The 25453-nt window shown below is 41.9% G+C and overlaps 3 protein-coding genes across 9 annotated transcripts in view; 1 reads left to right on the top strand and 2 right to left on the bottom strand.

The window, feature by feature from the left end:
• The window catches only part of IPO11 (importin 11), a 99232-nt gene extending 91514 nt beyond the window's left edge, over positions 1 to 7718 (bottom strand). For 4 of the 6 annotated variants that reach the window (XM_082335418.1, XM_082335424.1, XM_082335423.1 and 1 more), the window contains exons 1-2: positions 7519 to 7718; positions 6062 to 6137 (exon numbers count right to left, since the gene is read on the bottom strand). The gene's annotated coding sequence lies outside the window, so the exon portion shown is untranslated. Of the gene's footprint in view, positions 1 to 6061; positions 6138 to 6745; positions 6857 to 7518 lie in introns of those variants that run through there. The other 2 variants (XM_082335420.1, XM_082335419.1) reach the window with 2 other exon arrangements.
• A 130-nt stretch (positions 7719 to 7848) lies between these two features.
• DIMT1 (DIM1 rRNA methyltransferase and ribosome maturation factor) lies at positions 7849 to 14798 on the top strand. Its single transcript, XM_082335564.1, has 12 exons — positions 7849 to 7945; positions 8210 to 8283; positions 8759 to 8845; positions 9786 to 9847; positions 9956 to 10049; positions 10139 to 10188; positions 11023 to 11146; positions 11258 to 11350; positions 12113 to 12177; positions 12479 to 12542; positions 13053 to 13159; positions 13945 to 14798. Exons 1-12 carry the CDS (start codon positions 7885 to 7887, stop codon positions 13985 to 13987), a joined length of 924 nt encoding a protein of 307 aa, XP_082191690.1. The 5' UTR covers positions 7849 to 7884; the 3' UTR covers positions 13988 to 14798.
• A 1609-nt stretch (positions 14799 to 16407) lies between these two features.
• KIF2A (kinesin family member 2A) overlaps positions 16408 to 25453 on the bottom strand; it is a 58455-nt gene continuing 49409 nt past the window's right edge. For both annotated transcript variants that reach the window (XM_082337474.1, XM_082337475.1), the window contains exons 17-20: positions 24823 to 24973; positions 22452 to 22553; positions 19953 to 20088; positions 16408 to 18130 (exon numbers count right to left, since the gene is read on the bottom strand). In XM_082337474.1, the coding sequence (XP_082193600.1) occupies positions 18045 to 18130; positions 19953 to 20088; positions 22452 to 22553; positions 24823 to 24973 (475 nt within the window). In that variant the 3' untranslated portion in view covers positions 16408 to 18044. The remainder of the gene's footprint in view (positions 18131 to 19952; positions 20089 to 22451; positions 22554 to 24822; positions 24974 to 25453) is intronic.

Raw genomic sequence — 25453 nt, 5'->3', positions numbered from 1 at the left:
GAGTACCTTAAGCTGCCTTCATTATTGCACAACCAAAATTGGCCAGGAAGTAGCAATGTAATGACAACACCAGAAAACACTGGGTTAACTTGTGAAGATCACAATAGGAACTCCATATTCACAGCACAAAGAACTTGAATAAAATAAGCACACACAAGAGAAGCTGCAATAAAAGGTATATTCAGATTTTTCTGGTATAAACACTGTAGCACTGAAGTACCTAGTATAGGTAACAGAATTTCAGAGCACCTGAAAATGGTAGTGAAGGCAAGGGAGGGAAGAAAAGAAGGATATGAGAAAATATATAACAGAAGTAGGTGTAGAGTTTGCACTAAGGAGGAAATCATAGCTCAATTCCTGCAAGATCAAAACTACACTTCATGTTATGAAGTGATTTCATTTATTTCCATTCAAAAGTCAAATTACTTACTTTCAAAAGAAATATAGTCTTATCTTACACTACCAAACAAGACCTGATAAAGTATACTTCTGAAGAGAAGCTGATTTTAGGCCTTTTGCTGAACAGTGTTCTCCAAATAATGAGTTGCCATAGGAAAACTGCGTGTGTAGCAACAGAGAATCTGCAGCACATACCCAGATACTTGCTAAAGATTCATAGCAAGGACACGTTTGTTTGAGAGGAAAAAAAAATGAATTACAGATCATTCATGTAACAATTGGTTTTGCACTACAAAACTAAGATCATGTCAGCTAAATTAAATTATTTCTCAGCTACATTCAAACTTGATGCAGAAAAGGAGGATTTCCCCCTAAGAGAACGGTGCTTCTACTGAAAATTTATATAATTCACCTACAACAATTCTCCTCAGAAGACTTACTTATTGAAGTTAGTACAGTACAAACACAAAAACCAACAGGCTTTTTTTCCATTTTCTTATTTCAAAATAATTAGCTGGCAGATCCAAAGACAACAACAACAAAAAATCAAGGAGAAATATTCACAAAGGTTCTTTTTTATTAATGCTTCTCATTCTTGAAAAGGTTTGTATTTTCACGTAAAAATTGGTGCAGCTATTGCTGCTCAAAAAATACCCAAGAAAAACCAAACCAACCTTAGCAGGTCAGAACAAAAATTCATTTAACCCAGTGTTCTGTCTCTGTCAAAGACCACAGTAGATGGCCAGGTCAGGACAATCTTCTAGTGGTATTTCTGAATAATGCTCTCCCATCCTCCAGAAAACTGTGGTTCAAGGATTTCCTAGTAAGAGGCAGGGAATTTAGATTTAATAGCCCTTGAGATTTAGTCTTCCATGAATTTGCACAGTTGCTTTTTGACGCCATGTAAACAACAATCTTCACACAACACTGGATGAGGCTGTCACAAGCAAAATAACAAAGTCGAAGACAAAACCAATAATCTCCCTGAAGATGGGGCAACTTTTAGATAAAGTTTATAAATAACATAAAATACTTAAGGAAGCACTATATTCTGTATGATTTGGATGGCAAAAAATTAACTGGAAAAACATCCGATACATGTGCAGCAAATACAAAGGGCAAGATGCACAAATGGCAATAATGCTTCATTATGGCTGGGATTTTGCTAATTCCATTGTAACCTTATCATCAGAACCCACACAGAACAGAATAAGAAGCTGTCCACTGCTTTTATGTTTAAGAAATTCCTCTAAACAGTTTCTGCTTTCTTCTGGTAAGTGACTACAGCCTTATTTTTACAATTTTTTTTCCTTTTTTTTTAAATATAAAAAGAAAAAAAAGAACTATTTCAAATCAACCCTTACCACATCAAACTCAAATTTGCACTTTAAGCTAGCTACAAATAAGTTAAGCTGATTTAAAGAGGTATGGTCACCAAAATAAATAGTATGACCCTCTGCTTGCCCCTGCACCCCTTAAATACCTGAAGCTGGAAGGAGTGGGGAAAACACAGTTTTTTGTTTGGAGCAAGCTCCCCAGCTAGACAGACAAATGTGCTAGGCATAAAAAAAGCAGGCATAACAGACACAGCTTCTTCACTGTGCAACAGATGCACTGCTTCTTCAGCAGCAGTGCCGGCTTTTGCCTGCTTAAGGTGTTCACCGAACTCCAATTTCAATAAACACTATGACAACTATTGGGAGATCCATGACTTTATATTAGGGTGCTTACCAGTACTGTTAGAGTGAACGAGTAGCCACATTTAGAGATCTCCCTTCCCAGCGAAATGCAATGATATGGTATTAGCAACCCTCTTTTTCTCAGAAAAACCAATCTTTACACCAAAGGGAAAAAAAAGCAAATTTTTTTCTTAAATCTTAAAAAATTAAAACCAATCAATTACCACATTCAGATACATAAAAACAAAACAATAGCATGCCTTCAAGATGGCTCCAGCACTCCTGTCAGCTCCAGAACATTCAAGTAAAATTAATTCCTAAATGCAAAACCACAAGTTCCTCGGATCTAATCCTGTATATCACTCTTCCTTTGCTTCTCTGTCTTATCAAAATGTGAAGTGAATTTAAAGGAAACTTACATACTATGACAGAGCCAACTTAATAATTGCCCCCAAAAAGCCAAAAGAGAGGCAGGGGGGAACAGGACAAAAAAACAAGCCAAAAAGTCAAGCCATCTGAACACATTGTTCCACAGACACCAGAAGTGGCTATGGGAGGAAGGAGGAATATGGGACTTCCAACAGTGCCAGGCCATTACAGGCTCAGGTTCTAACAGGCAATTTCAACTCTGACAAAGTCTCTCCTTACATTCCCTTCTCACCATCAGGATTTCTATCGGGAACTCTGCATGCACTCTGTAAAGATGATTGACTCAATGAGGGCATCAGCTCACACCTCGTGTTAACGGGATCCTCCCAAAACACAGTTTTAATTACTACTGTTTACAGATGCCTTTGTGAAATGAATTCCTGCAAACAGAACACAGCTGTACTTCAGGAGTTTAAACCCAGATCTCGCAAATCTTGATTTGTTGTAACATCACCCATTACCCTCCTTTTTTTTTTTTTTTTTTTTTTTTTTTTAACTGAAGGGTCAGGGCCTCTTCAGATCACAATTTACGCAGAGGACATACAGATGCTCTTAGACCCCACAGAGCAGGAAAGGCTCATGAATACTGGCTCTAATACTGTGGGATAGAGACAATTTTCATCTCTTACAAATCATGCTTTTCTGTTGCCCAGTAAAGGCAGAGGCACATGGGTTAAACCATAGACGGGTTACATCACAGGGACAAGGATTTTCTGTTGGGTACTTCCAGAGCTTAACTCACTGTTCAACAAGTTCTACAAGACTGTCCTAGACATGAAACAGGAGGCGAGTATTAAATAGCTGCTGTCTTTTGGGTACTTTCACAGCCATAAGGCATACATAGAAACGCTGGTAGAGTCTGTCAACCATATAAGCAACGTTTTCATAGAAGGCAGGCAGGGTCTGCACTTTGAGTCATAACAGCCAGAATTTCCAAGTTCCATCATTGGGTAAGGTTAGCGCTTCCCATCTTTACTAATCACAGGCTGTGTCTTCACAATAAACACTGAGCAATTTCAGGAATGTTACTTGCTTTCTGCTGCTTTTCTGTGGTTCGTACCCATTGCTATCATAACCAAGAAGCACGTTAGGAGGGGGAGGAAGGAAAAGAAATTCATTCAATTAGAAAACGTTTGATACTGTCAGCTGCAATCCAGGCATGTCTCTATTGCCATGCCAGAATTTCTTCTTGTATGAGGGAAAAGAGCCTAATGACACACAGCAAGGAAAAGCCGCTCTCAAAGATCCCACTGAATATGCACAGAACTGAGACAACAGCATGTCCTCAAGTCTGAGCTGACAGGAAACAAAACCACTCCGTTACACCTAAGCAACACATCAAGTGCCACCCCTCAGCTCCTCATCGTTACCATCCAATGTCCTGCACTTACATTCCCACTCCCAAACTCCTTCATCTCCTTTCGCTTCCAAAAATACAAGACTCACTTCTGTTCTACTCTTCATTCTTTAATTCCCTTTCTAAGGGAGTATCTGCATAAACAGTTTACTTCAGAGAATATTCGAAGTCTCTCAAATGTTCTGCCATACTGGTTTAATGTTCTTCCTGAGTCGTCAATCCTTTTGATAGAGGCAAAAGAGTATCCAGGTACTTTTCCCATAACACTGAAATACATCCAAATTTTAGAATCACATGTCAGTTTTGAAAACAAATCAAGGACTGCTATACATCTGCAAGGGAACAAACCAAAGGATTTCATCAGTAAACACCTCCATACTTCACTTTTTCTGGACTTCAAAGAATACGGTATAACAACTCACTCATATCCAAGCAATTAGTTCTGTACGTTTTTTGTTATCTTTTGTTAAGAATTCAACAAATTCTTTTCCACTGTAATGAGGTACAAGAACAGATTCAGTTAAGATTCCCTGAAATCAGGAGAAAAAGTGATAAATATATCACTCAAAGTACAGCATGTTCTCACTGATAATCCAAATACACACTGGGCTACTTTAAGAGGAACATGGCAAGCGGCTCTAGGGATGCTCTCATCCTCCTTCACGCAGCAGTATGCACGACTGCTTCTAGAATCCCGTCTTCAGTTTTGTCATCATAGTTCTACCTTTCCCCAGTTCAAGAAAGAAGTGTAGAAACTGGAAAGAGGCCACAGCTACTAAGATGATCTGGGGTCTAAAGCAAAGTACCTATGGGGAGAGGTTGAGGACTTGTTTAGTAACGTAGAAGCTAAGGGAAGACTTAGTGGACACTTCAAACTAACTTCCTGAAGGGCAGCACTTACAAAGAGGACAGAAACAGACACTTATTATCAGCAGATTATATAACTAATAGCTAACTATAAAGCTACAAACTGCAGCTTGGGAGGTTCAAGTAGAAACTTAAGACTGTCTTTTCCAGCACATTTGTTTTAAGGAAAACAGGAAAAAAAGTTTTCATTCTGAAAAGCCGCAAGAACGACTTATGGGTCACCTTCTGAAAAGAGTAACACAAATGCTAGCATTCATAGTGATACTGATATGACACATTAGCAATGCTCTTAAGGATACCGCCAATTTCAGGAACAGTTGGTAGTTATTCCAATTTCTCTCCAGCCTTCCAAACACTTTCCCCTGAGTCTCTTTTCTAACATTATAGTACCCGTATCACTCATGTCATATGAGTATTTCTACTGAGCACTAAAACCAAAAGAACTGCCAGTATCCTGGCTATTCAAGGTACTACTTAAAACCACTAACAACTACACTAACAACCACAATCAGTACAATGACTAATGTTAGGCATTACCAAGATTTTTCAAAAACAACAGATTAATTTTTCTTTAGATAAATGAACAAGGCTGTCTACACTTTGCCTAATTTAAGCCACAGTACAGAAGACAAATAAATATGTCTAGGTAGGAAAGAGTTATGGGTTTTTTTCCCATACTGCTACTGACAGAAATAGAAGAACAGAACTGCTATAAATTTATTTTTTACGAAAACACAACATTCAAACTAAAACCTCATTCACCTCATTTTAAGTTCACCTCTTTTTATCAGATCTTCAAAAAGATGTGGCAGAACACTTTATAACAAACTAGTGTGCAACAGCTGAAACAGAAATGCAAGTTGCAGTCTGGCCTCATGCTCTGAAACATTTCAGTTTAATCACCATTGAAACCTGCTTCTGACGACAGTTTTTTAAAGTTTTATACATAAAGCTTGGGTAACAAAAACCATTATTATGTCATTTATACCTATGGTACTGAATGCCCTTCTGCAAAATGGCACAACAAAAGAATGAGAGAAGAAAAGCAGAGAGCGATGAAAAAACCTGGTGTTGAAATGAAGTTCGAAGAAACCAAAACCCATAGGGAACACACTATTTATAAAGAGCGAGGTAGTTCTCACATATTACGAACACTAGTTTGAAAGCCACGGCAGATACGCTACGGACACGACTTCACCTACGAGGCGTGGGAAGCAAGGTACACAGACGCAGAAGCAGGAAGCAGCACCAGTGCTGCGTTCAGGGCCGCACGCTTCCATTTCACACATGGTGTTGTCTTCTAAGGAAACAAACGGGAGAAATAACTCACCACTGCTGCACTGACCCTGCCTTTGATTTAGGGGAGAATCCGCTTTACTGTGAAACTTCAACTGCTGTTCTTCAACCTGCGGGAAGGAAAGAGTCACCTTCAGTAAAGGCCAACACTTGCCCTTTCCTGTGAAAAGCAAGTTCTGCCAACAAACCGTGCAGATTAATGCCTCATGTTCTTCTGACGCCTTCCCACCAACTCTACCCAGCCTGAAAACTGTTTCAAGGAGGAACTGGGGAACAGTTCCCTGGAATGAGGTAACGGTTCTTTCTTCCTGACTCTGAGGAAGCGCTTGGCCGTTGCCAAACAATATAAGGCGCAGAGCTGAGCTCCCTCATCCTCGGCGGCCCACAGAAGATGGCACACAAGGTAAAAGCCACGCCGCACCGGCACGGCGCGGCACCGGGCAGCTCCAACAGAGACGCAGGAGGCGGAGCAGCAGCCTACGCGGCTGCGGAAGAGCCGCTCCTTCCCCAGCGCCGCCCCGCTCTCCCTCCCCGGGCCGACCCTGCCGCCCGCGGGCACAGCGCGGCGCGGCGCGGCGCCCGCCCCACCCCACCACCGACCGGCTCGGCTCGGCGCCGCGCCGCCCGCCCAGCGCAGCCCGCCCAGCGCAGCGCAGCGCAGCCCGCCCCGCCGGGAGCGGCGGGAGGCCCGGGCCGGCGCCCCCCGAGCGCGGCTCACCGCTGCCGGCGCCGCGCGCGCGGCGGGGCGGGGCGGGGCGGGCCTGGCGCGCGAGACCCCCGCCTGTTCCGAAGCTCGCGCCACGAGCCGGGACCAGCCGCTGCCGCCGCGGGACCCCGCCCACCCCGGCGCGCCGCCCTGACGTCAGCGCCCGGCGACCGGGGGGGCGGGGACTCGGCGGGGCGGGGCGGCGCCGCGGCGGGAGGGCGCCGCCCGGCCCCGCGCCCCGCCCGTCTCTGACAGCGAGCCGGGGAGCGGCGCCCTGCCGGCGGGCCCGGCCCGCGAGCCCTCGGAAGTGACCGAGGAACATGGAGGCTTGTGGCGGAGTTTCGGGGCGTGCTCTGTGGTTATCCTGCACGGTTAGGGCGGCGGGGAGAAGGTGGCGAGGGGCTGCGGCAGGGACGCACGATACGGGCGTTCGGATACGAGTTTATACTGAGGTGTCTGATGTTAAGTAACATGGTTTCTTTCCCCTTGCCCCTGGCTGGCTGTTCTCCCTCAGTTTTTCCCGCGTCCTACTCATCCGCAGCCACCGGGGACGGGGCTCGCTCCCGGTTATTCACCTCTCCCTCGGTCGCCCCTCGCCGCCTGGCAACGGAGCCGCGCCGGAGCAGCCGGTGCCGCGGGCGCCCCGCCGCTGCTCGCCGCACGACGCGCCTTTGGCTCGGGGAGCGTGCTGTCGTTCTGCACGACGCCAGGGCCGCGTCGGCTCCGCCGTTCCGGAGCTGCTCCCGCTGCCGCCCCCCGCGGAGCCCGTTCTCCGCACAACTCACGGTGACAGCGGTCTGACGCCACGTGCCGTATTTGCAGCCCCGCCGCTCAGCCGGTGTTACCCCAGCAGGGCGACGCCGCCGCAAAGCACGCCTGCAGCTCTGCGGGGGCTCGTTCCGGGCACGGGGAGGTCTTGCTTTTTTAGCGACGGCACCGCTCCGCTCCCGGCACCCGCCGTTCCGCCGCGGAACCCGCCCGCGGAGCGCGGCCCGGACGCACCGCCGGCCCGCGAGGGGGCGCTGTCCCCCGCGGCGCCCCGCGGCGCCCCGCCCGCCCGCGTCAGGCGCTCCTCCCGCGCTGCCCGTCAGGAGCTGTAGTCGCGGCCGGCACGTGCGCGGGGCCGGGGCCGGGGCCGGTCGGTGTCCGCCATGCCCAAGCTGCGGGCGGGGAAGCGGCCGCGGCGGGAGCGCCCGGAGGGCCGCGCTACCGGTGAGCGCGGGCCGGGCTGAGCGGCGGCGCCCCCGGGAAGGGAGGCCGGGGCCGGGCCCGCCGCCCGGGCGCGGCCTGCGCTCGCCCTTGTCCGGGGGGCGCCTCGGTGCTGGGAGCGGCCCCGGGGGAGGGCGGCCGCCGGCGGGGAGCGGGGTTTGGGCTGGCAGAAGCGCGGATGCCGGCGGGAGGCGAAGCCCTAAGCGCGGGCCGTCGCGTTTCCGCGGGCTGCGCTGGCCGCCGGAGTAAGACCGCTCTCTGCCCTAGGCATCCTCTTCAACACCGGGGCCGGGCAGCACATCCTGAAGAACCCCCTCGTCGTCAACAGCATCATCGAGAAGGTGGGCGGCGGAGCGGGGGCGGCGGCGGGAGGAGGCGGCGGCGGCGGCCCGGGCGTGCGGCCCCGGCCGGGGCAGCGCCGGCTCGGCCGCTCCGGGCAGGGCTGGCCCAGGTTTCCCTGGGAGGGCGCGTCCCGATGCACGGTCCGATCCCGGAGCCTGCCCTTTCCCTGGTGGTGGAGGGACCTTCCTTCTGCGCGGCAGTCGCTGCTTTGACGCTGCTTTTTTTTGTCTTTTTACATGTGGCTGCTTGCTTACTTTTCTATACTTGGCCAACGATCTCTCGTAAATTAGCTTTAAGATATTCCTGTTTTCACTGCTTCCTTCCCACCCCTTTCTAAACAACATTTGCACTCCTCTGCTAGCTGATTTTGGCTTTTTACTGAGCTGCACATACATCGCATACCGTCAGTTTTAAAATTAAATGCTTGCTTGAAATCGATTCTAGAAAAACAACTGAAACACCGTTTGTCCTCAGGCTGCCCTACGACGCACAGATGTCATTCTGGAAGTGGGCCCGGGAACCGGTAACCTGACAGTCAAGATGTTAGAGAAAGTAAAAAAAGTAGGTGCCAATTTCCTCCTCCCTTCCCAAGCTCAAACCATATTGTGGCTTAGACTATGGCAAACAGAATGTTCTTCATCTGCTTGATTCAAATTAGGAGAATTACTCTATGGATACTTTCTGTAACATTTGTATAATTCCAGTGAGTTTTTAGCTGTTCATATAAATCTTCTATAGTTTTATCAAACTATATTGCTGTTATCCATTTATGTGGTAAGTTGTCTTGGTTTCAGCTAGGATAGAGTTGATTTTTTTTCCTGGTAACTGGTATAGTGCTGTGTTTTGGATTTAGGATGAGAATAAGGTTGGTAACAGACTGATGTTTTAGTTGTTGCTGAGCAGTGCTTACACCAGTCAAGGACTTTCCAGCTTCCCGTGCTCTGCCCGGTGCACAAGAAGCTGGGAGGGGGCACAGCCAGGACAGCTGGCCCAGGCTGGCCAAGGGGCTGCTCCACACCATGCGACATCATGCTCAGTATATAAACTGGGGGGAGTTGGCTGGGAGGCAGGGATCGCTGATCGGGGATGGGCTGGGCATCGGTCGGTGGGTGGTGAGCAATTGTATAGTGTATCACTTGCTTTGTATGTTATTATTGTATTATTATTATTACTACTATTCTATTTCATTTTACTTCAATTATTAAACTGTTCTTATCTCAGCCCACGAGTTTTCTGATTTTCACCCCTCCAGTTCTCTCCCCCATCCCACTAGGGTGGGGGGAGTGAGCGAGCAGCTGTGTGGTGCTTAGTTGCTGGCTGGGGTTAAACTACGACATAAGTCGTGCACGTTTCTGGGGAGGGAGGAGGGTGCATAGCCTAATAGGGAATTTTTAAGAATTATTTAAACCTGTAGCAATAGATACAGGGTTTCTTTACAATTGAAATTTTAATCCTAAACAGAGGAGTTGTATAAAGTTGCAAATATATACTCTGTTTTCAGGTTATTGCTTGTGAAATTGACCCTAGACTTGTTGGTGAACTTCAGAAGAGAGTCCAGGGCACGTAAGTATCAACTGTGGAAATAGTGAGCACTTACAGCAGTGGACCTGCTGTGGCAAAGATTTTGGCAACATGCTTCTCTGAGGATAACCACAGTGTATTTTCCCCCAGGTGTCTGGCAAACAAACTTGAAATCAAGGTTGGAGATATCTTGAAAACAGATTTACCATTCTTTGATGCATGTGTGGCTAACTTGCCTTACCAGGTATGGGCTAAGGAACAGGGCAAACCTTTTTTTCTTTTTAAATGCTAATTGCCCGGAAATTATACTAATGCTATTACTCTCTTCCTCAGATTTCTTCACCTTTCGTTTTCAAGTTGTTGCTTCATAGACCTTTCTTCAGGTATGTGGAAGAACATAGCCCTGTATTACCTGATAGAAAAAAAAAATAGTTTTAAAAATATTCCCAAATCAATTTTTTTAGTTCTTAAATGCCAGTTTAATGGGTCAGAGCCACACCAGAATTTTTCTGTAACATGAAAACTGCCAGTGCCTGGAAATCAGTTTGTGTCAGTGTATTAAGCATGAGAAGAAAATTTAGTCTTGGCATCAGTGGGTGTCCAGCTGATGAAAACAGGAGTTGCACCTCTTTACGCTAGTATTATAACTAATTGTTATTCCAGGGTTAAGTAGGGCATTGTAGCATTTCAAATGCCTTCCTACCTTAGAAAGGAAGGGTGGCAGGGGTAGGATCGAAGCCAAGACACTTCCTGTTTTCTGGTCCAGACTGCCCAGATACTTCTGTGTTTTTCAATATGTCAGCAGTTCTTGATTTCTGTCACTGAAGCACTAGTGTTAGTCACATTACTGGTAAATTTTTGGAGCTAGAGAGTTTGGATTTGAAGGACTCATCATAGAATTATTCAGAATGATTTGTTACAGTTGGGCACAAAACTCTGAGACTACCCTCTGTCTCTTTGGTCCTCATCCATTTAGCAGTATAAAGAATCAAATTCTATTGTAGCTTTAAGGAGATATAGATGGTTTCACCAAGTTTTGTGTTTGTTTTTTTTTTTTTAACACACTCTGAGCTCATTAAGGCAGAGTTTGTTCATGACAAAACTTCTATTGTGTCTGAGTGCTGAGGCAAATCCTGTGTATTCCAAATGCGTTAGTTGGCTTTTGATGTAAAAGTTGATTATTAGAATTTATTTTTTCTCATTCCTGTTATTCTCAGGTGTGCAATACTTATGTTTCAAAGGGAATTTGCACTTCGTTTGGTTGCAAAACCAGGAACTAAACTATACTGCAGACTCTCTATTAATACTCAGTTATTAGCTCGAGTGGACCATCTGATGAAGGTACGTCATTCTGCCTTAGCTAAGAGAGCTATCAAAGACAGAAGAATGTTTCTAGGAATGTGAGGATTTGCTGCTTATTCATACAGCTGCCCGACTTCTCCTGACCAACAGGTTGGAAAGAACAACTTCAGGCCGCCTCCCAAAGTTGAATCCAGTGTTGTCAGAATAGAACCGAAAAACCCGCCACCACCTATCAACTTCCGGGTAAGCATCATATACTCTAATAACAATGTAACATACTAGTGATAATACTTCATTTTTCTTTTCACTTATGACTCAGTTCTGTGTGCTGTTTTCACTACTAAGTATCAGCTATTCATTGGCATTTACAGAATTCCGAAATACTTACTCCTCTATTGAGCAGGCTTGCATTAGGACACTACCTGAACGTGCCACCGTCAATTGGGGTGCAGCTTTGTTTACAGTATTTTTGACAAGACTGAGGTACCATCTCCACATCCGTTGGAGAGTTGCTAGTAATAACGTCCCTTTCATCGTGGTTTGTATCTCCCAGAGACCCTTCTGGCTGATGAGTTTGTTGGTTATGATCAAAGGAGTATCTGTGAGAAGCCTTATCTTCAGATGAGTGTGTATAATCTCAGAGGACAGATGTTACAGGATAGTATTCTTAAAGTGAATTTTTAAAATGCTTTGATCTTCAAGACTATTTCAGTCTTGCCCAAGGTTAGCCGAATTTTCTTCAAGTATCTGCCTTCTCGGCACATAAGATCTCGCCAATAGTGCCTAGGCACAAGAAAGAAGAATTCAAAGGTTTTTGTGGGTGAAGTATTTTCTCTTCCATTTGTATTGCTTTGTCCAAGACAGGACTGGTTTTGTATTGCTTAGAAAGATATTTTCCTGAAAGATTTTTCTTTGTGTTCAGTATCGTTGTGAAATTGTCAGTAGTGACTGTTCTTGTTTGTAGTAGCTGTTCCTTTCTGTAAATTCTGAAATTTTTAATTTCAGGAGTGGGATGGTCTGGTAAGGATAGCCTTTGTTAGGAAAAACAAGACACTCTCTGCAGCATTTAAGTAAGTAACTTCTACTAAAGGAAATGTTTTCAGAGTCTGAGAGTCCATCCAGTTAACCATTGCTTTTGTGCAAGTGCATAGCAGTGTTGTATGCATGCTAGCACAGTCTGGGATAAACCATGATGGAGGATTTATGCTGAGATCACAAGCTTTTTCTCTTAGAAGAAAACTAGGCAGCTGTTTAAAAAGAACAGCTCTGTGTAGTCATCAGTTTTTTATAGTAAAAATTAACAACTAATCAAATAAAAAAAAAAAAGGCAGTTAAAGCTCAATTTTCATTCTAAACTTGTATTTCTTCCAGGTCAAGTGCTGTAGAGCAGTTGCTGGATCATAATTACCGAATTCATTGTTCCTTACATAATACAGTAAGTTCCTTTTTAATATATTAAATTCTATTTCTGTGTACTGTGACCTACATACTGACTTCTGTAAGAGTAAAACTTAACATTGAAAAGCTTAACACGTTAAAGTTTTTCCAAGAGAGTTTGAGGGAGGGAGGAACTTACCTCTTTTCTTAGAGAAAAATCTAAAAGGGTCACTAAATTACAGTGAAAAAGCTGAAAGCCGAGTATGTTAGTAATATATTGGCTGTACGTGTCTCAAGGACTTTTACTAATCTAATAAGAATCTAATTAACACTTTTTGTGTCTGCTTAGCAATACTGTTGTGATTCATCTGTAGTGAATGAGCTGAGGTATAAAAATTCAGATACAAGAATGGAAGAATACAATAATGCATACAAGAAAAAATACAACTTATTTCTATCAGTTGAAACAAGGACTATTCTAAAAGCAGGAAAATAATAGGTTATTTAAAAGAACCTTTTTCTATGCTATGAATAGAAAATGAATTTGTATCCTATTTTCTATTGACAGGAAATACCTGAAAACTTCAAAATTGCAGAGAAAATACAGACAGTCCTAAAAAATACAGGTTACTCTGAAAAACGAGCCCGTTCAATGGATATAGATGATTTCATTAGGTATTTTTTTTTCTACTTATGCCTGCCTTTTATGCTTCTTCAAATTCTATCTGCATCTGTACCTGTGTAGCACAGATTAGTATTGCGTTACACAGGAATAGTACTAATTCTGTTTTCCTCTCAATACCAGACACTCTTTGCTTCCAGTCCTGAACATGAACAACACTTAAACTTTATATGTATTTTAACAGCTGCTTACAGTATCGAGAAGCAACTAGCTAAAGATCCCTATTTCTGGTATTTGTGTACTAGACCCTTCTAGGTCTCCTCTAAAAATGGCTTTAATAACGGAATTGATTATTGTAATTTCCCTGGAGACTTACATAGCCCTTCTCTGTCTGTCTGTCTTGACAACTAAGCCTTAGTCTATAGCATAATTTGGAAATTTGAGTAATTAACTCCCATATTCTGCTGTTGCTTCCGGTCAGTTAATTTAAGTGGCAACATGAATCCTCTCCAATTTAAGACAAAAATTCCTAGCTGTTTCTCAGTGTGCCAATTAATACAGCCACTGCTCTTTAAAGAAACGTAGTAAATGTGGTAGGATGCAATGTAACTAACTGCACTGAAAATATACCTGCATCTTTAAAATGGCAAATTTGCTAATAACTTCTAGTTTAAGATTTGTAACAATTCTTTGTGGCAGGTGAACAGTGATGACTGCTTTCATGCTATTTCGATATGATCTTTGCCAGCCAGCATGTCTTAGAAATGCCATAAGCTGAAGTATAACTTAATTGAAATTGTATAAATATATATAAATTGTATAAATATTTCACTTTCAGACTGCTGCACGGCTTCAATTCAGAAGGCATCCATTTCTCATAGACTCTACTAGAAGAATGAAAGACGTTCTGTATTTTGTCACCGAAGTCTTCCCTAAGCCAGAGTGACTGCAGTGGGACAAGCTCTTCTCACAAAAGCAATGAACAGAATACAGCGTACAGACTCTGGTTCTTATTAAAACCTTACATGCAATTTTATCACAGATAGGAAAGAAGCTGCTGCTCTGTATTTTAAAAGCGATAAATTCTTTCCTGACTGAAGGGAGGTGCTGGACTTCCACATGACAGTGTATTTTTAAATACACCCAGTAACATGGATTGATGCTGCCATAATTGGAATCTGTGTTCTCTGATCATGGACTTCACCTCAGTACATTCTTGCACAATACTCAACAGCACAACCCCTAAGTCTGGTCTGGGCAACCAAAAGAGTTGTAGTCATTCCATTTGCTTGGGATTTTTTGTTTGTTTGCTTGTTTTAAAATTTATTTAAACACTGTCGCTTCCATTTGTCCTCTGGTAGCTACCTGCATTCCAAGTCTGTTAGTAATCTGCTTCTCTTGGAGAAATACCAGTAACTGTTTCTCAGAAACAAGAGCATTTATCTTCTGGGCTTGGTATCATTTACAAAAACATTATTGAGGTACCTCAGTTTCAAAGATGAAACTACCAGTGTCATCTCCTTTACCCCCTTCTTATTGCCATCAAACCACTGTAGGAACCAGCAGAAAATTACCAAAGGGACACTGCTCGTAAGCATGAACAGAACGGGGTTCTTTTGTCAACTGTAAAGCCAAGCAGCTATTTTTATAATAAAACTACTTTGTCCGTCAAGGCAAGGAGGAGTTTTAGCGTAGATCAAAGATTTCAGTGGCTCTTAGAGCAATGCATGCCTGTGTCCTGACAGAAAGACTTCACTGAAGTGTCTTAATATAGTTTGGATTATATATATTTGTTATTAAGGACAAGGCAGTTTTCCCAAGGAAGTCTGCGTTAACTCTGCATAGCAGCTGTCAAAAGAAAAATCCACTTTGGTCTGTCTTATGATCCAGGAAAACAGTAACTATTAACTCTGCAGCATCATGCAGGGGTGAAGGCATGACTCCATCCATTAACTATCGTAAGTCATTTTTTCATGCATAGTGTATCACACTTAGGGACATGGTTTAGTGGTGGACTTGGCAGTGCTAGGTTAATGGTTGGACTTGACGATCTTAAAGGTCTTTTCCAGCCAAAATGATTCTGTGATTTTTTCCGTAAGACAACAGTAGGTGAAGAGGCAAATTAGCAAAAACGCCTCTAAGACGTAACTTTCATTTTCTACACATCCAATGTCAGTTCTTCAAGAGTCACTGATGCAGAAACGTACAGAAATACATACTGGAATTTGCAGGCATCCTGAGAGATTATCTTGGAAAACAGAATTTATTTTATAATTTAATGATTATAGTGCTGCTTCACTGGATACAGGACCAGTTTGTGAGTGAGGCAAGTAGCCACAGCAGTATGCACAGACCAATACAGAAGGAACCAGTGCTGGAAACGTGTGTCACACTTCCTAAATGCTTTTGTTTTAAGGGACAGGAATAAAGACAAGCTTGTCTGAGTCCTATTCAAGTAATTCCAGTCCATCACAGTGGTGGGCTACAGGAATTCAAGTGCCGTAACCAGCCATATCAAGTTTGTCTTGATTCTCACTGCTTCAGTATTGGTGTAGATCTGACCTTTACAGCAGGCTCTCTCACACAGGCTGCCTCTTAACATTACCCCTGCAGCAGACACAATTTCAGCTTGCCACGTCATTTACAAGGCTTCGTAAAAAGCTGCTGAAATCTAACTGCCTCTGTTCTTCCTGTCCTCTTTGTTACCCACTGTAAACCACAGCCCGGTTGTGGTGCTAGGCCTGCACGGAGGAACAGCAGGGAAGACACTGTTTCTCATGTAGGATATCTCGCTCTTCAGAGGCTTTTTAGAAAGTAATATTTCTCTGGAGCAGCTTCGAAGAAACCCTGGTATTATACAATAACCTGTACTATCACCTGCTAACAAAAGCTGCTGCCTTCTAGTTCATTGTTTTTTAATTTTAACTGTGGTGGACGACGTTCTTAAATGCTCAGAAAGATGTGTCGTGTCTTTTAAGAGCTGCTGCAAAACTAAAGTCAGGACAGTGCTCTGGGGAACTTCTTCCTCTGTTTGTACAGAACAGTTAGCTCCAGAAGTAAATATTCATTCTGAAATCAGAGGCCTTTTCAGAAATGTAACTCCAATGTGCTTACGAAGTGAAACCCTTCCCAAAGCACAACAGAACTTTCATAGAAGTAAATTCTCACCTGTAGTTCATTTAATAGCTTAATTTATTAAACACATTATGTAAAATCTACATTGTTGTTTCAGTTTTCATGTTTACACACAGGAGGCTTTTTTTTATTTTTAACCATGATGCGACAAGAGCTTCCCATAGCCTACCTTTCTATGGCAGATACAAACATTAAACACTACAAGAATTCCTGGCTCATTTAACTCTCTTTTCATTGCCTTCCCTTTATTTCCCTTCAGGCCTGGCACAAACAAACAGGCTTGTATTCCAAAAGTAATTTTAAAACAGTTCCAAGGGAAAGTCTGCTGATACGAACTCCTGGAAACAGGGAGAACTCCTAGAGAGGTCTACAATTCTTCATTTGACATGAAGTTCTTACATGAAAGGTCAATCTTTTTTGGACACTGACTTGCAAAAATAACTTGAGTGCCACCACCTAAAAAGTGTTGATACACAGGGCGCCATTTGTGAGAATTCAGGTACTTGTGGGATTTCTGTTAGCGCTAGGTAGAGGTATTGTGCAAAATCCTCAAATGATGCAATTTCACCCCACTTTTCAGCTGCTGGCACTGTACAAAGGGAAAAATAGGTATTAGCTACTTTTTTTTAAAGCAACAGAGCTACTCAAACTACCTGCAAACTACGGTTAATGTACATGTAAGTTTGTCATGCATCAAAAGCCAAATTTTAACAGTATGTGAAAGGCCAATATGCATGTATTTAGCTGGATCCCTGAACTCTGACAGTTATCCTACCCATACGCAGAGGTCAGATCGTACCTGTACTCTGACAGCATTATCACACCATACCACATACTGTATATCTGCATTATCCTAAGATACAACTCTCGTCAGTACTTAAACATTACCCTTTATTATACATCAACTAATTTATATTTTTGTGGTTTTTTTTTTTTTTGTTCTGGGTTTTTGCTGTTGTTCGGGGTTTTTTTGGTTTTTTGGGTTTTTTTGTTGTTTTTTTTTTTTATTACAGAGAAAATGTTAGAATTATATAACCATTCTTTACGGTATTCAAATAAATCTAGATTCCACATTTTTACAAGGAGGATGGAATGTCCAGCTGCTTGTCCACTCTTAACAGCTCTTGCAGTTCCTGTTCAAATGATATGGCACATCCTGTGAAATGAAACTAGCCACCAAAAAAAGGTCTCAAAACACATTAAAAATGTACACACACTAAAAGTAATTTATATTGACAAATAAGGAATGTTGTTTATTAAGGCTGTGCTTCAGAAAGAGGATATTTAGGGTTAAGTAGCCTTCATCAAGGCACAGAATGGGAAGAGGTAAGCACAGCCGCCTGTAGAAGAGAAGTTATGTACAACCACTAGTGAGGTGTGCATGCACGCAAACACAATTTAAAACGGCACAGCTGGTCTTTGTAACAAAACTGAACACAGTCGAAACGAAATTCTGTGACTTTTCAATGGCCACAGCTTGTACTTCATTATTAAAAACATGGCGAATATTTCCAAACAGAATTCACAATTTGAATAAATGAAATATTTTAAACAAAGTGCTTCACAGATCTGAACTCTGCATGGTTGTGCTGTCTGGTCTAGAAGCATTTTGTAGAGATCATAGGAGCATTTCACACAAAACTGAAAATGTCATTCAGGTGAATAAGAAACAGGACATTTCCACAGACATTTCTAACGTTTTTACACTTTCAAGTAGTTGAGTTCTTACGGCCACGGGGTTTTGTAACAAATGGTGCTACAGCAATACAAGTTCGTGGATTCCTTTAGCAGCAAAGGCCCATTTCAAAGGGCACGTGGTCTTTTCGGGCTGATCTGCTTACTGGCCTGTTCCTCCTCTTGTAGAGCTGCCCGGAAAGATTTCACTTTATCTTTAATGAAAAAGAGAGAATGAGTACTGATGTGCCTGTGCTCAACACAGATCCTGAAACTAAGCCCTGATGCTCCCCACCCCAGCCCTAATGCACAACAAAGAACACGCCTCCACAAAAATAGCTGATGCTACAAACTACAAGAGGATTGAAATAAGCTTAAATTCAATACTCACCATACAAACAAGTTGCTTAGCAACTTACTCCCTTCTTAGATGCTACCCCTGTCTCTAGGCAGGATAGGTTTGGAAACTGCACAATTGCATTCCCAGCATGTAACCTGTTCTCACTGAAATTCTGCTTCTAGCTTACAGAGTATAGAGAGATATACACCACATTCATCCTTTTCCTTCCCAGCAGCTTCCAAACCATCCTTAGAGGCATACAAAATTGCATTTAGTGTACAATCACTCATTTCTGTACATTCTAAAGCCCAGCAGAGTAAATTCTACTCCCCCGTTTTTCTATGAATGTGAAAAGCATTTGTGATTAAATTTTGGAAGTTATTCACCATAAATAGATAAATGCATCATTCATTTGTTTCATCATAACTGTAACAAGAATGGGAGAAACCTGAGAAAGGAAGTGTGGCATCCTTTCATATTTCTGTTCCTGTCCCCCTCCATTCCCCAGTAATATGCCCAAGAATGGGAAGAAGGAAACCAAAAATGACAGCATAAAGATGTCAGTCCCAGAGTGACAGCAATAAAAGCTGAAATATTCAGTGACCATTATGTGCCATGAGCAGAACACAGAAGATACTGGGAGAAAGAATTTTTGACTTAACAGTTCTTCCCTTCTGTAAAGCATGTATCATGCTGCCCGTAAAGATGCAAGGATCTCTTAGATAGCCTTTCCCTCCAGTACCTTGTTTCAAAAGCAGTATCTAATAAATTTTTGAAGAACAGGGAGTCACCTAAACTGTGTTTTTTCACTGCTGGTGTCTCAAGTTATCTTCTTCTGAAGAGGAAGCCATCATCCATAAAAAGCAAAGGAATGTACCTCCAACTCTTTGCTAAAGTATACTGGTGCCAATGCATGCTTACAAGGCAAGTGGGCCACATCAGATTTGCTTGATGTATTCTTCTAACTTACCGCAGATACTCAGACTGAGTAAAAAGTAAGGTTTTATCTTAGAAGGAGTTTTTTAATATAAATCAAAAAAACCCTCATACCCACCCCTCAGTCCCCACCCTTGAATTTTTACCAGTATAGCATGCCTGCTGGAGTCCAAATAGTTACAGAAACTAGAATAAAAAAAATCATCTCCATGAGGTACCAAGCTGACAAGCTGATTTTAGAAGACAAGTGGAAGAGTCAATTTTGGGCAATAAGAATTATCTGCAGTTTGTTTTTCCATACAGAGAGGCTGATAAAATTCAGACAGAAAGGCTGATGAAGAAAAAGGTAAGCTAACAACCAAGCTACTCAGAGTTCGATGCTCAGAGTTCCTAATACTTTTTCCTCATCGCACTACCTTCTTTTTTCATATAGTTTGTTTGGATTTTCTTTTTCCTTCCTTTATTGTTTTGGAACAAAGGAAAAGAAAAGGAAAGTTGCAGGACCGAGTTTATACTTCCTGGAGGTAAAGCAGAGATTTTTCCTTTAAACTACGACTAACTGAGCACAGATGTGAACTTGTCCTGAGGCAGCAGAATAAGTGTTCCTTCCACAGGACGCTGCAGGGCAGCATAAGGGGAAAAAAACCACCCTAAAATATAACCACACTCTTTTTTTTTTCTCCTCATATTAATGCAAGTCTCCATGGCATATGAAAACACACTGCTAATAATGCACACAAAAGTGATTAAATGCAATCTACCTCTAAGTTCGGTCAGAATATCTATTTTTTGCTCTAGAATTGCTTCAAGTTGGGTAGCATAAGAATCCACATCATAGTCTACTTCTTCTGTCATCTCAAGAAGAGCTTTTTCATCTTCCAGCCATCTAATAGATTCCTACATAAAAGTTAAAAAAAAAAAAAAAAAAAACAACTAAATACATTAGCAAAGTTTCAAGACAAGTTTGAAGACAAACGGCTGAATTAGACCTTTTCTCAAGACAACCACATTTTTACTGTCTAGTCACTTCAATATAACAGATTTCAATCCTAAAATGAAACCTTATTCCTAATTCAGCAAAACTGAAACCTTATTCCTAAGTCACCAAACTGCATGTTTTCTACACTGTTTATTAATTCCAGTGGTCATACCAGCAACAAGTAAACCCCAGCTACCCCAGTTCTCTCCAAATTCAGAACATTAGCTGGTTGTAAAGCTAAGAAACTCAGAGAACAGAACTTTGTGTCACAGTTATGTCTCCTTAGGCGGGTATCAAACTTTGTCAATTTTAAGTTTGGGCTGGTTGCCACTGACTATAATCATAGTGTCATTACTACAGTCAAGGAGCCAAGATAATTCTGCCCATAATCAAAACCAGTTTTGAGAGAAGCTGTATAAAAGAAGAGCTACTTTAAGCTCACTATTGCATGAGCTGACTCTCCAGATAGACAAGAGTACAGTAAAGGCTGGTTAAAGCAGCTCTTAGGCATCTTTGCACTCCGAATGTTACAAAAAAAGAGGGGAAAAAAAAAAAAAAAGTCTTGCATCCAAGAAGAATGCAACCAGTAGCTTAAAGCTTACAGAACCATACAAAGCTGTGATCAGGAGAACTGATCCCACTGGAAATGCTTTGATTTAAAAAAAGAAAGAAGCTGACAGTTCTAGGCATGGCGGGCCTAGAATATTAAAATTAAGTCTTTCCCTCCGTGCTCAGTAGCCCAAGTAATATTGAAAGCATAGTCCAAACCCCATGCATGTTTTTCGGCTTTCAGGACAGATGGAGCTCACATTGGGATAGGATTCATCTCATCTAATGTAAACTCATACATCCAAGACACAAAGGAAGACCAATACCTCTAGAGTATTCATTCCATTGATCTTTTTTAGACATTTTTGTTAGGAAACAATGTTTTGTATCAGCAGCTTCCAGAAGAAAGCTCACAGAAGAGAACTTCTGCCTGGTACAGCTGGTAGATTTTGTATTGGTGCAGCCCACCTCCACCCATGGTATAAACTAACAAGCCATGCTGCGAACAAAGGGAGCTGAGGCTTGGATGCATTTCCTTCCAGTGACTGCTGGGAGGAGCAGTAATCTCCAGCAGAAGGCCAGATGGACACACAGAGGCAGTAACATCTTAAACTAATACAGCTTGTCTCTCCAGAAGTCGCACACATTAGGACATAGCTACGGCATATGGTATATGACTTTCACACTTCTGCATGTTTTACTTCAGGGCTAATGTTTCATAATAACTAAATCTCTACATCTGTTGTAAAATGTGTTATTTAGCATCCTACTGTATTATGAGCACACATCAATGTTCCACTAAGTTAGGTACCTATATTGAGGAGATGTGTGTATTCCCTACAGGTTTAATTCTCTGCTGTTCTCTTGCAGCAGATGTGCCAAACAGACAGCCTGCCTAAAGACTCTATGGTTATGAACAGAAGCAACTCACATTTCCTTCTAAAAATTAGTAACTCATACTTATTACTACAATTTATTTTGTGAATGTAAAAGGCTCCCTGGCGCTGACCAGCATTACACTGCATGGGCACTGATTCCTTCCAAAGACCCTGAATAACAGCAAGTGAAAACACTTATGTTTCTGTAAAAAGGAAGCAAACAGGCAGTTAGAAATATACGTCTCTTTTGGATCTCAGTATCTCAGAGGGAGATGTCACAAAAGTATACTCAGATGAGATATTTGGAGGGACTATTACAGTATCTTAGAGGGAGGTGACCAAACAGAAATGGTGCTGATAGAGACATTACTATTAATTGCCAGCTCTGATGTAGGAATACTGGTATAGATCAGACAGTGAAATTGAAAATTTCAAGACCAATCTGAATAAACTCCCTGCAACTAAAAAAAAAAACCCAGTCACTAATGCTGGAAAAGGACAGAACAACAGAAAATATAGTGAATAGTAAAAATAGCAAAATGAAAACAGCAACTCTTCTTACAATGAACACAGTCTGTTTAGGAATGTTTGTTGAGAATAAAAGGAAAATTTCACTAAATTTCTGGGATGATATAGAAATATGCTCGTCTTTCATCATGGGGACAAACATTAGTGGTTACGGGATCTGTCCCTGTTGGTTTGCTACAGTGGGCTTAGCATAATAAAACAATTTAGAAATCTCTGACAGCAGCGGAATGACCAGATGATATCCAACATTTTCAAGAGTATGCACTTTCATTGGAAAACCTTAATTCCTGGATTAGGATAAAACAAAGTGAAGTTCCATCTTTTACCTGGAAGACAGCCCTGTGGTCTTCTACTACTTGCTCTTCCATTTCTACCATTTGTGACACAGCTTCATGGAAAGTAAACAACTGCGGAGAAACTTCCTCTTCCTAAAAACAATAGTTAAGCTTGTTAGTCTGCAAAGAACTGTGGCTACAGGAAATATATTAAATGTGATCCTTCTCATCACAGAACATGAAAAGAAATATGCAGAAGGCAGAACCTGTCAAAAATAGAATTTAATACCTCTAACAAGAAAATCTCCAGCAATGAGCAGAGAGGGCAACAAATTCAAAATGTTCACAGAGTTAAATTTAATTCATATTCACTAAAAATTTCCAGCCACTAATCCTAGTGAATACTGGAAACCAGAATATTCCACATTAAAAAAACATGTTAAAATAGTGGGAAGAGGAAGTTACAAAGGAAGAATGCTAATTCCTAGTAGGTTTTAATGCCTACAGAAAACTCTGGTTTTCTTTCAGGGCTTTTTGTTGTGCATATCGCAACAGACAGGCAATTTTCAAAAAAAGAGAACAGCAATTACATTCAATACATTTCAGGAAATCAAAATTAGATTAATACTTTGGAAAAAAGTGGAATAAACATAAAGTGAGAAATCTAAAATGTATATAGTGATTAATACATTAGAAGAATGCAGAACATGGATTTACAAACTGGGGCAAACAAGGCTTCTTTAGAAATGAATAGTTAACAATCAGAGTGGAAATTGCTAGGTAGGCTGCAATTAATGTTTTAGCAAGACAGTACAATTCCTTATACGATGCCTTTGAAATCTTTTTTAAAACATATTGTAAAGCTTAATTTAATTCCACATGAACAATGAAAAAGTATGATATGAAAGGATATCTGGCTGGAAGGATTGTCCAGTGGGAAGCTCTAGGAATCACTAGCATGTTCTTATAAAATAGAGTCCTGGAAAAAGAGCCAGTTACTAAAATGACAAATACAGCAGATACCATGAAGAGCTGTCTGAGAAGGCAGAGAGTCTTACAAAAAATAAGTTAAGATAGTAAGGATTTTTCTTTTCTATCTTTCATCAGCATTGTCACAAATTGAGTTTTAATCCCTGTTGAACATTTAAGGAACAAGGACTAGAGCTGATAATCAGCAATGAGCAGAAAATGCCCTTTAGAAGATGGCTCTCAGCTCCCCACTCCTGCAGCCCAGGGAGACATGCTGGGAAAATGATGCGGCTCCCTCCCAAACAGTGCACTGGAGTGTCACCCCATGAAAATCAGGATGTTGGGAAGACGAATGATGGGCAGCTGTTGTGGTTTAACCCCAGCCGGCAACTAAGCACCACACAGCCACTCGCTCACCCTCCCCGCGCCTCAGTGGGATGGGGGAGAGAATCAGGAAAAAAAAAAAAAAAAGTAAAACCTACGGGTTGAGATAGAGATAGTTTTAATAGGACAGCAGAAGAGGAAATAATAATAATAATAATAATAATAATAATAATAATAATAATAATAATAATAATAATAATAATAATAATAATAATAATAATAATAATAATAATAATAATAATAATAGAATACACACAACAAGTGATGGACAGTGCAACTGCTCACCATCTGCTGACTGATGCCCAGCCCGTCCCGGAGCAGTGGTCACTGCCCCGCAGCCAGCTCCCCCCAGTTTACATACTGGGCATGACGTCACGTGCTATGGCATAGCCCTTTGGCCACTCTGGGCCAGCTGCCCTGGCTGTGCTCCCTCCCAGCTTCTTGTGCACCTGGCAGAGTGTAGGAAGCTGAAAAGTCCTTGGCTGGTATAAGCCCTAATTAGCAACAACTAAAACATCAGTGTGTTATCAACATTATTCTCATCTTAAATCCAAACCACAGCACTACACCAGCTACTAAGAAGAAAATTAACTCTGTCCCGGCCGAAACCAGGACAGTAGCCAGATTTCTAAATGCAGAGAAAGGCAACTCACTTGAAATGGGCGTTCCTTGCAGGGAAAATAATGCTCAAAAACACAAGAGTGTTAAATAAAACAGATGAGTGACCCAGGATACTTCTAACTGCCTAAAAAAATATGAAGCTACGCTGGAAAAAATGCACACTACAGAATGCCAGAGCCCAGAGCTGACCCTGCCTAGAGATTAAAAGCCCTAATCAGCAAGGAAGATAAAGAAAAGTAGAACATTCTCCTCTCAACCTTCAAGAAATGTTTTTGGTTTTGTTTTTTTGTATGGGAAAGAACATAATACCATAAAGTGAAAAGGTGAAGAGGCATGCTGTATTTATTTAATGATCTTGCTAACAGGCTATAAATACACATTACTCTGGATTTGTTCTGCCACTGCATTTATGATCATCTCTTTCCATGTAATGCTGTAAACCACTCACGTTTTGTTCACAAAGCAGTTTGAGATCATCTCTCTGAGGAGAGCTCCCCACACCCCACTGTGTCTCCAAGTCGTCGATCTGATTGGGAGCATGGTGTATAATGGGACGGATATCTCCTACGGCACTAGGATCGACCGTCAGCTCCTTCACCCTACGAGCAGAAAATGTTTCCTTTGTAAATTAGTAACTTCCGATGCAAAAGACTCACAACCAAAACAAAGCTCTATGGGTTTATGTGCAACTAATTCATTTAATAAGGATGATGATGTCAGCTTCACAAATTTAATGTGCTTTCAGTGACAAAAGATGTCAGTCCAACTCCTAAAAAGCATGGACCATTGAATTTCAACTAATTGAAGGTGGATTACTGTCCATCTCCTAGCAAGAAGCATTTTCTGACTGAAATCATACTACTCATTAACAGTTAAGAGGGCAAAAATCCCCAAACCTTCAATATTAACTCCTTAATAATGAGTAATAGTTCAAAGAAAAGTTCATTCAGCACACTAAACCTGACCATCTTTCTTTTTCTGTGCACATAATTGTGCTTTAAAAAAGTTAGTCAATCAGTACCGCACTAGCTGTTATAAGCAAATCCACCAAGAAAATAATTTGCAATCGAGTATCTCAG

This window comes from Platalea leucorodia (assembly GCF_965183815.1).
Source record: "Platalea leucorodia genome assembly, chromosome: Z".
NCBI classification, from domain to species: Eukaryota; Metazoa; Chordata; class Aves; order Pelecaniformes; family Threskiornithidae; genus Platalea; species Platalea leucorodia.
Note: the sequence above shows the minus strand (reverse complement) of the source record. Positions and strands in the feature narration are given on the sequence as shown.